The sequence below is a fragment of the Bos taurus genome, chromosome 10 (genome assembly GCF_002263795.3).
Source record: "Bos taurus isolate L1 Dominette 01449 registration number 42190680 breed Hereford chromosome 10, ARS-UCD2.0, whole genome shotgun sequence".
Taxonomy (NCBI): Eukaryota; Metazoa; Chordata; class Mammalia; order Artiodactyla; family Bovidae; genus Bos; species Bos taurus.
Genome location: NC_037337.1, coordinates 43,505,217 through 43,518,779, shown reverse-complemented (window position 1 = coordinate 43,518,779; position 13,563 = coordinate 43,505,217). Strand labels below are relative to the sequence as shown.

The 13,563-nt window shown below is 38.3% G+C and overlaps 1 protein-coding gene across 2 annotated transcripts in view; it reads right to left on the bottom strand.

The window, feature by feature from the left end:
- Positions 1-13,563, bottom strand: part of ATL1 (atlastin GTPase 1) — a 74,251-nt gene that overhangs the window by 4,177 nt on the left and 56,511 nt on the right. For both annotated transcript variants that reach the window (XM_059890515.1, NM_001034631.2), the window contains exons 7-12: positions 13,224-13,316; positions 12,021-12,159; positions 6,301-6,428; positions 5,138-5,194; positions 4,058-4,129; positions 2,553-2,984 (exon numbers count right to left, since the gene is read on the bottom strand). In XM_059890515.1, coding sequence (XP_059746498.1) covers positions 2,553-2,984; positions 4,058-4,129; positions 5,138-5,194; positions 6,301-6,428; positions 12,021-12,159; positions 13,224-13,316 — 921 coding nt within the window. The remainder of the gene's footprint in view (positions 1-2,552; positions 2,985-4,057; positions 4,130-5,137; positions 5,195-6,300; positions 6,429-12,020; positions 12,160-13,223; positions 13,317-13,563) is intronic.

The window sequence follows — 13,563 nt, the reverse complement described above, 5'->3', positions numbered from 1 at the left end:
CATCAAGAAAAAATGCAAAAAGGCAAAATGGTTGTCTGACGAGGCCTTACAAATAGCTGAGAAAAGAAGTGAAAGGCAAAGGAGAAAAGGAAAGATATACCCATTTGAATGCAGAGTTCCAAAGAATAGCAAGGAGAGATAAGAAAGCCTTCCTCAGTGATCAATGCAAAGAAAGAGAAGACAACAATAGAATGGGAAAGATCTCTTCAAGAAAATTAGAGATACCAAGGGAACATTTCATGCAAAGATGAGCACAATAAAGGACAGAAATGATATGGACCTAACAGAAGCAGAAGATATTAAGAAGAGGTGGCAAGAATTCACAGAAGAACTATGCAAAAAAGATTTTCATGACCCAGATAACCACAATGGTGTGATCACTCACCTAGAGCTAGACATCCTGGAATGCGACATCAAGTGGGCCTTAGGGAGCATCACTGTGAACAAAGCTAGTGGAGGTGATGGAATTCCAGTTGAGCTATTTGAACCTAAAAGATGATGCTGTGAAAGTGCTGCACTCAATGTGCTAGCAAATTTGGAAAACTCAGTAGTGGACACAGGACTGGAAAAGGTCAGTTTTCATTCCAATCCCAAAGAAAGGCAATGCCAAAGAATGTTCAAACTACTGCACAATTGTACTCATCTCACACGCTAGCAAAGTAATGCTCAAAATTCTCCAAGCCAGGCTACAACAGTACATGAACTGTGAACTTCTTGATGTTCAAACTGGATTTAGAAAAGGCAGAGGAACCAGAGATCAAATTGCCATCATCCACTGGATCATCGAAAAAGCAACAGTTCCAGAAAAACACCTACCTTTGCTTTATTGACTACACCAAAGCCTTAGACTATGTGTATCACAACAAACTGTTGGAAATTCTGAGAGATGGGACTACCAGACCACCTGACCTGCCTCCTAAGAAATCTGTATGCAGGTCAGGAAGCAACAGTTAGAACTGGACATGGAACAACAGGCTGGTTCCAAATCAGGACAGGAGTACATCAGGGTTATATTGTCACTCTGCTTATTTAACTTCTATGCAGAGTACATCATGCGAAAAGGCAGGCTGAATGAAGCACAAGCTGGAATCAAGATTGCTGGGAGAAATATCAATAACCTCAGATACGCAGATGACACCACCCTATGGCAGAAAGTGCCTCTTGATGAAAGTGAAAGAGGACAGTGAAACTTGGCTTAAAACTCAGCATTCAGAAAACTAAGATCATGGCATCTGGTTCCATCACTTAATGGCAAATAAATGGGGAAGCAATGGAAACAGTGACAGACTTTATTTTTCAGGGGGTCCAAAATCACTGCAAATGGTGATTGCAGCCATGAAATTAAAAGACACTTGCTCCTTGGAAGAAAAGTTATGACCAACCTAGAGAGCATATTAAAAAGCAGAGACATTACCAACAAAGGTCCATCTAGTCAAACCTATGGTTTTTCCAGTAGTCATGTATGGATGTGAGAGTTGGACTATAAAGAAAGCTGAGCACCGAAGAAGTGATGCTTTTGAACTGTGGTGTTGCAGAAGACACTTCAGAGTCCCTTGGACTGCAAGGAGATCCAACCAGTCCATCCTAAAAGAAATCAGTCCTGAATATTCATTGGAAGGACTGATGCTGAAGCTGAAACTCCAATACTTTGGCCACCTGATTCGAAGAACTGACTCACTGGAAAAGACCTTGATTCTGGGAAAGATTGAAGGCAGGAGAAGAAGGTGATGACAGTGGATGAGATGGTTGGATGGCATCACCAACATGATGGACATGAGTTTGAGTAGGCTCTGGGAGTTGGTGATGGACAGGGAAGCCTAGCGTGCCTAAGTCCATGGGGTCGCAAAGAGTTGGACATGACTGAGCGACTGAACTGAACTGAATGAAACCAAGGGCTTTCCTGGTAGCTCAGCTGGTAAAGAATCCCCCTGCAATGCAGGAGAGCCTGGTTTGATTCCCGGTCAGAAAGATCCCCTGGAGAAGGGATAGGCTACCCACTCCAGTATCCTTGGGCTTTCCTGGTGGCTCAGATGGTAAAGAATCTGCCTACAGTGAAAGAGATGTGGCTTCAATCCCTGGTTAGGAAGATCCCCTGGAGGAGGGCATGGCAAACCACTCCAGTATTCTTGCCTGGAGAATCCCCATGGACAGAGGAGCCTGGTGGACTACAGTCTGTGGGGTTGCAAAGAGTTGCACACGACTGAGCAACTAAGCACAGCACAACAAAACCAATGCTAGTCAAATGATAGGTTTTAAGTATGAAGTAATCCACAAATACTTGAGTCACAATCAGCTAAATAAAAACTCAACTGTTTTCTCTCAACTTTAGGGATAAGAAAAACACTACCTAATCCATATATTTTTGAAAAATAGTGAGACATTGACTGGAAAACTATTTCTATAGTTTGTATCTGGCCATCTAGACAAACTCTATATAAAATTCTTAAAGTCATGTTTACCTGTATATTTTACTATATCTAACATAGTGTCTGGCACACAGATGGCATTCAAATAGGTGCTGCATTTAGTTGAAGAGAATTCAGTGTTCATACCTGGTCCCACAAGGCTGCAGCCACTTGGTCTATTACAGCTCCCAGCTCTCGGTATTCTCCAGAGTACCGGATGTATGCCCAGGTACACAGGGTGATAAGGGTCAGTCCCATTATCATATTGCATAGGCTAGCTATGATGTCCAAACCAATGAATCCAGTCACACCAGCAATCACATATGTGATAAAGATGACAACAAACAGTGTGGCTGGGGTACGAGCTGCATGGAAGATATTTTTGCTATCATTGTGCTTGATATACTGGATGTAGAGTTCATCTATTTCAGTCTCCAACTGTTGCAAGTAACGACGGCTAAATTCCTCCCCACCCATCTTCTTTACCCCTCGAAATAGCTTCACAGATTCTTCCTTAAGCTCCAGATGTTTGGTCTGCAGGTCATTAGGGGCCAGAAATGGTTTGTCACCGCCACATATCTGTATCAAATAGGAAGTATTATTTATGCAGTGCACAGTAAAACTAGCAACTGTATCACAATTTTGCACTTAGCTAGCTGAATCTGTTAGAACACATTAATAATCAGAAGGAGCCAACATCTTATTTTGTCAACCCATATCTTTCCACACTCCATTTCTATCAGGGGAGACTATAAGTGGGACTGGTAACTTTATAGGCGACATATTAAAGCCTTAATTTTTATTCTCTTTTCAACACAGATTGGAATAGCCATTACTGAGTCCAATTTCTTCAAGGTGAAAAGGTTTCACTGATTTTTGTTTGGAGTCCATACAGTATTTTCTTCAAGAGAATAAATGGAAACATGTTAAATGTTCATGGACCACTTTTTCAACTTTTTTTCAAAAGTTACAAGGGAAATCTCAATTACCCATACCGTTAACTACGGGTGAGATTTAAATATACATAGGAGACTCTCACTCCATTTCCCCTTTAATTATGTCATAAACACCAGACCATATACTATATTTCCCTTGATTCCAAGGCTCTACCAATTTGGGGTGCAGTTTTGATTTTATAACATTTTCAGTGGAAAGAAAACTCATCACATTAATAGATATACACAATAATCAGTAGATGCATCCTAATTTAGAATGTTACTAGTAAAAAGAGGAAATATAGTACTTAGAAATGTTGGCCCTTGTGGTTTATTTGTTTCTAACAAGTTTTTATACTTAAGATAGAAATTGGACTTGTGGAATACGGGGAGGTATAGTGGAGAGGGTAGCATGTTATTTTAGCTACTTTAGATCTTATAAATACTGGAAAAATCTGTATTCCTCCACCCCTTTAAAAAGAAATATGTTATAGAGAGAATTCATTTAAAATACATTTAAATTTTGCATATGTCATGTTCTCTTGATTTGTTTTTAAAATACTTGAGGAATACAATAAAAAGAAATGTGATACACATAGGCTGAGAAAGCGTAAGTCAGAGCCACTTCTGCATGTGTATACAGTGTAACGTGGAAGAAGAATGAGTTCATGGAAGAAATACTGATTTTACTTAAAACGTGATTTAAAATATTCTTACCTCTTCCATTTTTTTATTGTATGTATCCTTGGCAGTTGCCACGGCTGCTAAATTATTAGCTTCTGCTGTGGCCTTGGGACAAAGTACAAAGTATGATGTAAAATGTTATTAGACTTCCACATATATACACACAACATGCAAGAAATATGCAAAAACTCAAGGTCATCAGATAATTTAAAAAGTGCTGAAATACTTGTGTATCTTCTACATTAGTAAAATTAAAATTTCAAAATGTATAAACTATAGCTTACTCAATAAACCATAGTTCAAAAATGAATTTTCATTTGGAAGATTATTCATCTAAAAAATATTTTTAAGCCTTTCACCAAATGTGTGTGTATGTGGGAGAATCTATAAATCCAGACACATGGGAAATAATATATACATTTTATATATACTAATGGGCTTCCCAGGCAGCACTAGTGGTAAAGAACCTGCCTGCCAGTGCAGGTAGACATAAGAAACACAGGTTTGATCCCTGGGTCAGGAGACCCCCTTGAGGAGGGCATAGCAACCCACTTGCCTGGAGAATCTCATGGACAGAGGAGCCCAGCAGGCTGTAGTCCACAGGGTCAGAGTTGGACACGACTGAAACGACTGCACACATGTACTCATACATAAAACTATGTCAACTTTAAAGATTACTACTGATAGAACAGTGTATCACTGATAACATAAAGGAGGCATTAAGAGTCAGAAATTTTAAAAAAAAGTATGGGAAAAGCAAGTTTTTCCTTTCTTGAATGTTTATTTGTAGAGGCCACTTGTTTAAAACATGGACCTGCTTTTCTTGTCACGTGTATGAATCTAAACCACAGTGAGTCTTTTCTAAACAAATTTAGTACAAAGAGAATGAAGACTCTCTTGCATCTCAGCATAAGTGAGGGTGCTATATGTGTATCTGAAAGTGATTAGATGAATCACTTGCACAAGAGAGTCGTTAATAGAAAAATAATCTGATATATCACTCCATCCATTATTTTTATATGGTGATTTCTGACAGCCAGATTGGAGCATATCTTTAACTTAGCTTTAGTGACAGAATGTTTTAGAATGTCAAGACTCCTGATGAATAAATACCTGTAACATGGATTTGGGATGTGGTAATTCTTCACCTTGATAGATCTTTATATAAGCCTAAAAAAATAGGAAAGAAAAAGACTCATGTTCAAGTAATTCCATTCAATATCTATATTAAATTGTATTCTGAGGTCTAACGCCTTGACAGTTCAAAAAAAAGTTAGATCTTGACAGTTTCAAGAACTATTATCTTTCTCATACTTTTAATTCCCTCTTATTATTATTAGTTCTTGTTCCTTTTTCCTGAAAAGCCCTTTGCACACATTTGCCAATCTCAGTCTTTGCAAAGGCTTACCTACCTCACCTCCTTTAAAACTTTCTCAGATCCCTCTGCTAGGAGTAACGTTTTCAGTTACCCACAGGAATCTGTACCTGCTGCTGCCTAAAGCTTTATGGAACAGATCTGTTCAAGGGCCCTGAGTCTCCTACTAAAATTCTATGCTCCTCCATGGTGTTTTATGCACAGCAAGAATTCAAATTTTAGATAACCTGTCACTTCTTGCTGAGAGTGGTGAAGATAAACAATCACAAAGAAGGTATACAACCACATTTGAAATGACAAAACATCAATTTAAAAATTTGTTATTTTAGTCCTTGGAGCATCAATCCAAAAATCAGATTGATAACCGAAATCTACTATATACATGCATTGGTTTAAAAAATGTGTTTGGGGCTATCTGAGGTAAACAGGTAAATGCAAATTTAAAATATTTCCATTTCAAATTGGCTCTTGGTGAAGAAAGCAGGAAATGTAGAAGAATTTTCTCCAGTAGGAAGGCAAAGTATAACCCATTAGGGAAAATCTTGAGAATGAAGGTAAAATTCAGTATAGGTCATAAGTGAAGACTATGTGACCCTGGGAAACACCTCCTCCCCGTAAAGAGAAGCAAGACTTTTCCAACTCCTAGATACATTTCTGTTTCGAAATAATTTCCCTCAAGATAAAAGGTGACAGTAAAGTTACCTCAAGGAATTTTCTCAAAAAATAATTTCAGAAAGCAAGCTCCTCTTGGGAGTCTAATAATTTTTTAAATCATTTGTATATATTCCTCATACCTTTGCCCCCCATATTTCTATAATTTTCTGTCGTTTTAGGTAGGAACTGCATTCCCAAACATGTCAAATGTAAATACTCACAAGTGCTCTAGAAATAAGAATGATACCTTGAAGTACTCTACCAGACCTCGGCAGGTGATTTTGTTCCCATTGATCTCTTTAATGTCAAGGCTCTCAGGACTAAGCAGCCAAGGAATGAGGATTTTCAAGTTTTTGATGAATTCATCATCTATTTCTAAAGTAGAAGAAAATTCATCATTATTTTAAAATTGTTAAAGGCTTTCATGGGATACCATAAAACATCCGGCAATTACCTCTATTTTTTCCCCAGTGATAAAGCTATCACTCACCTTCTGATCATCTAAATTACTCCTGAAACCCACTTTTCTCAGGGTGAACTATACTCCTTGCCCAACTCCTATTGCTAGTCTTTCTCATCTCCACTCCAATTACATATTTATTTTGTCTTTCACCTATAAAATAGCTTTCTTGATATTAAACGATGCATAAATGTTTCACACCCTATTCACATAACCATGTCATGCATTCTGATGCCTTTAAGTCTTGTTCACAGTTTTATACAGAGAGAGTTATAAATGGAAGAAGGGCAGATATTTACTGTCTTATAAGATGTATTCCCTCCAGAAAGTATATCCAAAAGTTTTCTGTGTTTACTGTGCCAATCTTATGAAAAATGTATGGAACTGTGTAAGGTGTGTTAGCTAGTACTCAACTTCAAAAAGAAGTGAAATTAGGGCTTCCTCTAGTAGTGAAACTCAACAACACAAAACCGTAAGAAAAGCAATGGAGGCCTTTTAGCTAGCTGGTCAGAAGTATTCTGAGTTATTTAATACAACTAATGGTGATTGCAGCCATGAAATTAAAAGATGCTTATTCCTTGAAAGGAAAGTTATGACCAACCTAGACAGCATATTAAAAAGCAGAGACATTACTTTGCCACAAAGGTCCATCTAGTCAAGGCTATGGTTTTTCCAGTAGTCATGTATGGATGTGAGAGTTGGACTATAAAGAAAGCTGAGCACCAAAGAATTGATGCTTTTGAACTGTGATGTTGGATAAGACTCTTGAGAGTCCCTTGGACTGCAAGGAGATCCAACCAGTCCATCCTAAAGGAGATCAGTCCTGGGTGTTCACTGGAAGGACTGATGCTGAAGCTGAAACTCCAATACTTTGGCCACCTGATGCGAAGAACTGACTCATTGGAAAAGACCCTGATGCTGGGAAAGACTGAGGGCAGGAGAAGGGGACAACAGAGGATGAGATGGTTGGATGGCATCACTGACTCAATGGAGATGGGTTTGGGTAGACTCTGGCAGTTGGTGATGGACAGGGAGGGCTGGTGTGCTGCAGTTCATGGGGTCGCAAAGAGTCGGACACGACTGAGCGACTGAACTGAACTGGTAACACATAACCCATTTTATAGTATTAGGTTCAAGCTTAGCATTACAAATTTAGCAAAGTAACACAGAAAACAGATATTCAGAGGACTCTTGAACACAGCAATAATTTTTTAAATCATATGTAAAAAGCAGAGACTTGGTATATCCAAAGACTTGGTATCTAAGCAAAGATACCATGATTTTTAAAAACCTGAATTTCAGCAGAGTCACTGAGTTTTCAGGCTTTGGGATTGGTGATTTCTAAGGTCTTAAGGATAAAGACTCAAACCGTATGATTGTATTTTGCATGTTCCCTGCTTGTTACTGAAATATCAGTTTACATAAGAATTTATGGTTCTTTTCTTTTGCTTACTGTTTTATGACATGTATAAGCATGATGTTGGAAATTCTTCCAACATATTTTCCTTCATGTTTTGTACAGCTTTGAAATTTGTGTCCATATTTTATGAGGACTTGGACAGGAGTTTATTCAAATTTATTTTTTTGTTTGCATTGTACCAGTTTTTACTGATAACTGTGCTCTGTATTTGGAGAAGGAAATGGCGACCCACTCCAGTGGGAGCTCTTGCTAACAATATTAGTGGAAGAAAAGTAAATACATGACCCAGAACATCTGCAGACCAGTTCAGATCAATTTGTGGAGGTGTGCTCATCAGCCTTGGCTCACTGCAAGTGTTCAATAATATGTGTGGGTGGATGATTATTCATAATGATTTATGTTTTCATCATTTCTTCAAGAATTTTTGTCACAAGAGTAAAACCTTGCTAGGAATTCAGGATCTAGGTCAAAGAAGTTATCTGTAACAATTGAGGACACGATACATGCTTTATAAGAATTCCACATGGCAGATGCACCTACGGTGTAGGACTGCTGTGGAAACTAACCAAGGAAGATATTTTTTCAGGATCATTTGACTCTGACAAGTCATGAGAAATACATCTTTAAAAATAATAACCTTGCACTGGGATTTGGCTATGCTTTCTGAAGTCTTAACTGGAGCTGTTAAGGAAGCAGCTCCCCAATTTATGATGTGGTTACCTGGTCATTCTACAGGTGGTATTATAACACAGAACCACCTCAGAAAAAGGTTAACTCCTTGTTAATTACAAGATTGGATCTGCTATATGAGGGGACATATTCAGTAGGCACTTGATAAGAACTGGTCAAATGCATCATGAATGAATGTGATTCAGTGCTTTCGGTCCTTTTGATTTCCTAAATGGGAAGTGATTCAACTAATAGCAATTAAATATAATCATAGTAGCATAAGTTTTAAATAACACTGGAAATAGTAAGATAGGATAACAATTTTGATAATGTGAGGGACCATGAACAAAAGATAATTATAACAATTACTACTATTGATAAATGAGTTAGAAAATTACTTCTGTAAGTGTATCGAAAGAGTATGTGAGAAACTATCATCAAATAATTTCTGCACAATTGTTTATTCAAGATGTTTTTTCCCCTGGAGGCAACCACTCAGATGACAGCCCTCTGGAGAACAGCTTGGCCAGAAGACAAGACATTCTGGATAGAAATAACCCCATATTATAAGATTCAGGATGGGATGAAAAACTGATGTAGACAGCAGACTCAAAACTGCCCAAGGAAACACTGAGGCACACTAGAGCATTTTGGTGCACAGAGGGATTTAGCAGTAGCCTCATTAAAATGGAACTTTTGACAGTTAACTGAAGCTGCCTTTTATTTCTCTTTCCCTCAGGCTAGCCACTTTGGTAAACTTGCAACTCATGGGTAACTGTAAACCAATTGTGAGTCAATATATGTTTAGATTATGAGTAAAATTTGATGAGGAACAAATCTATTTAAGACTGTGATTTATATCTGCATGATTTATCTTAAACTCTTTCCCTGAATTCTTTCATTGCAAAATATATCTGTTAATTTAAGAACTATAGCTGTGTACTACAGGAAAAGAACAAGGCAGGGTACTTTTTTGTCCCAATAAAGGACTGTTGTTGAAGGCCTGCTCCTGCTCTGCCTGCTTATGGCTCTCCAACCCCAGAGAAGAAAGAAAGGCCTTGTGGGAGCCCTCTCTTTATGTAATTTATTCAAAACACATTGAAGCCATTAGGTCACTGCACAGTATTAAGAGGTCTGTGTGCTCACTGGTGGGTTGGAATTCATAAGTGACAGTGAAATTATACAATCTTGAAATCCATGCATTAATATGTGCCTGCCTACAGTTGTCTTTCTGTTGTATAACGAAAAGACAATTTAAAACATGTATAAGAACAATTGCTGATAATTGATAAATTTGTATTAACTACAATGGTAAAATAAAAGGTATCTGAGAGAAAACACTATGGATACATGGGGAAAAAAAACTGGTTTGCTTTTTGAATTTGCCAGTTCCACAAAACTGAACACAAGTTGTTCAGCTGTCATTTTTAAAAGTAATTTTAAAGTCCTTTGAGAACAACTGTGCTGCAAGGCTTGTTATGCCACTGTCTCATTACCCCTGACACAATGCAGAAAGGCCAAAGTAAATTAAGGACATGTTTGAATTTAGTGGTGTACTCAATGCTAGGCTTACAAATAAAAAAGTCAGAAATGTCTTTGTACTGAGGTAGGAGGTGGATTGGAGAAGGCGATGGCACCCCAGTCCAGTACTCTTGCCTGGAGAATCCCAGGAACCAGGGAGCCTGGTGGGCTGCTGTCTATGGGGTCGCACAGAGTCGGACACGACTGAAGCGACTTAGCAGCAGCAGCAGGAGGAGGTAAATAGGCCTCCCCCAGGATAAAGCAAATGGAGATTCATTCCCTACTGATGGAAACTCCAAGTCAGGAATAGCAGGACAATTAAGGGAAGAGGTTGGGCCTTTCCCAGACCAGGTATTTCTTGTTTGTGAAGTCAGGAGACCTCCCTGAACATACATGTGCAGAAAAGGCTAATTGCAGGCGAAAGGAGGAGCAATGTCAAGGGATGCTTTACCCAGATGCCTCTGCAGTAGGATCCATCTTGGCTAAGAGATGCGTGTGCACATATGGAAGGATCCTGAGGTACACCAAAGATGGACTGCTGCTGCTGCTGCTGCTAAGTCGATTCAGTCGTGTCCGACTCTGTGTGACCCCATAGACCACAGCCCACCAGGCTCCCCAGTCCCTGGGATTCTCCAGGCAAGAACACTGGAGTGAGTTGCCATTTCCTTCTCCAATGCATGAAAGTGAAAAGTGAAAGGGAAGTCACTCAGTCGTGTCTGACTGTTCGCAACCCCATGGACTGCAGCCTACCAGGCTCCTCTGTCCGTGGGATTTTCCAGGCAAGAGTACAGGAGTGGGGTGCCATTGCCTTCTCCGAAAGATGGACTGTGAACTAGGCAAATCAAAATGACTGGCCAAAGGAAACTTGGAAGAAACGCTCCATAAAAGTAATTCAAATTGCCATGAGGGTACAACTCAGGGACTCTCCCTCTGAGTCTGCTTGTGTGTCCATCCACACATACTGTATTTTTTTTCCCTTCTTGATAAATACTTTCCTCGTTTCACTACTTTCTGTCTTTGTGGGAATTCCCAGGGCCTTTGTCACTGACCACTGGTCTAGTGGATAGGATTTGGTGCTTTCACCACTGCAATCCAGCCCAACCTCTGGCTGGGAACCCAAGCCCCACTCTAAACCATTGCAGGCTGAGGCCATGTGAGATCAGTACTACCTTGGATTAACTGCAAAGCAAATATCTAAAGACCTAATGATTATTAGGAAGGATTAGCTTCTGCTTCTGCAGACTCCTGCCTCCACCTCCTGCTGCCCCCCTTCCCTCTTTTTTTAGACGATTTGAATTGCTTTGGAATCTTAAAACATTAGTCATATCTCTCTGTTTAAGAGATGATTACATACTATTACTTTGAAAAACACTCTGGGGCTTTTGGTTTTTTAAGAAACTAGTCCTCATCCAGAAGATGCTTTCATTATTAGTGAAGTTTTTAATGATTTATAATTAAATTTTTCAGCAGCAGTTTGAAAGAGCTTCACTTCAGTATTATGCAATATTTTTTTCTATCTCTAATTATATAACAATACAAACATTCCAATAATATAGACTTCTATTTTCCCTTTTAATATAAATAAGGAAAATGTAAAAGGAAGATATTAAGGAGCATTTCTCAATGCAGAGGTGAGCAGGAACCTCTGAGAAAGGGTGAGGGTTACTGCTCCCAGGTGAGTGCAGGATTTAGTCTATTTTCTCTGTGTACATATTTGGTACCCATAGAACCCCACAGATCAAGGAGGTGCTCTAGCATGAGCTGGGGATTCTCAATCCCCCTGACAATTTCTAATCAGCACACCTAGATCAGTGAACAAACTAAACTAGCAGCTATAAGCCCAGTGGATAAAATCAGACTTAGTGACATAAACACATTCACTAAAAGACAGACAAACCTTTCAGTTTTCCATCAAAGTTTGGATTGGTAGCTACTTTTAGGCCAGGATGAGGTAGCAGAAAACAGGAAATTTTGGTGAAACAGGAATGGATGTGTTTTCGAACATTCTGTAGTTCTTCATGCTGGTTCCCTGAGACCTGTAGTAAATCATTCTGAAGTTTAAATGACTTTCAACGCAAACTGAACTCCAAAAGAGTTCTGTGGCATTTATATTTGCTATGTCTGGTCACAATGATAAAAAATGACATGACCAGGGCTGATACTAAAAGTTTTGGGTCAATTGCTACATAGCCACATTTACGTATAGTATACATATGGCATTATTACTATAATTAACAAATGTCTACTCTTACTCAGAAGAGCCTTCCAATTTTTTAGTACAAATTAGTGGGATTTTACTCCAGCTAGTTCCTACAAATTCAAATTTTAATTCAAAGTATTCACAAAGACATGAATAGATCATAAGATATTCCTACCTTCTTTTCAGGAGGTACTCAAAGACAGCCTCTTGTCACTTAGTAGGTATACATTTAAATTCTAGAAAGACATCTGGATAGTTGGGTATTTACATATAAGCTAAACTGCCTCCTTTTTTCCTATGTATTAGACAGTTAATAGTACAAATTATCCTAAAAATAACCATAGCCTAAAAAAGTAAGCTTAGAGATCCTGATTATCAAGAGTTCTTTTTTTAATCTCCATTTTTTTCCTGATTACTCATTAGGTATTTTTTTGGATATCTGTTCAACTATTGAATTGTCATGACACAGACAGTTAATAGCCTCCTCCTAATATCACATTCTGTGAACTACTAGCAAAATGTCCTAAGATTGACTTTGGGGATCTTAAAACTTAAATATTTTCTTAAATTGACTTTAAGCCTCTACTAAAACATGAATCCAGATATTTGAACTGTCAATCTCCAACTGATTTAACTCTTCAAATTAAAGATTTTATCTTTAGGAATAAATCATTGTTTTATAGATAGCTACAAAAGAACTCTTTTTCTGAATCATAATTATCGATAATATTTAAAATTATAATTGACATTTTGTTAAGTATCACTCTTAGTTTGTTCACAGAGATACTATGAAGGTCAAATGAGTTTGTGGCTATTGAGTATCTATTCAAGAAGTCACTCAACAAAAATAATTTTAGATCACTGTTGGGGAAATGTCATGCATCTAGACAGCTAACAAACCTTGAGGCGTTTCTCCAAGAATTTGGAGCCACCGTCAGATCCATATGAAAATTCGTATGGGAAGCTCCAGTCTCGAACGAGAAATATCAGACTCTAAGAGACAATAAGAACAAAGGATTGATAAAGGAACTCTAAATTGCCTCCATCTGTTTTTTACTGAAATATATTAAATGATATTATTGCCATCTGAATAGTGTTCTTCTCCACATAAAGGAATTAAAAAGCAAACATAAAACCTAGGAAAGTTGTTTCTGAGCATTCACTCCTCTCTGAGATCATCCTACCTGTTTCCATTGAATGTGAACAGAAAGCTGCCCCCAAAATGACTAAAGTTACATAG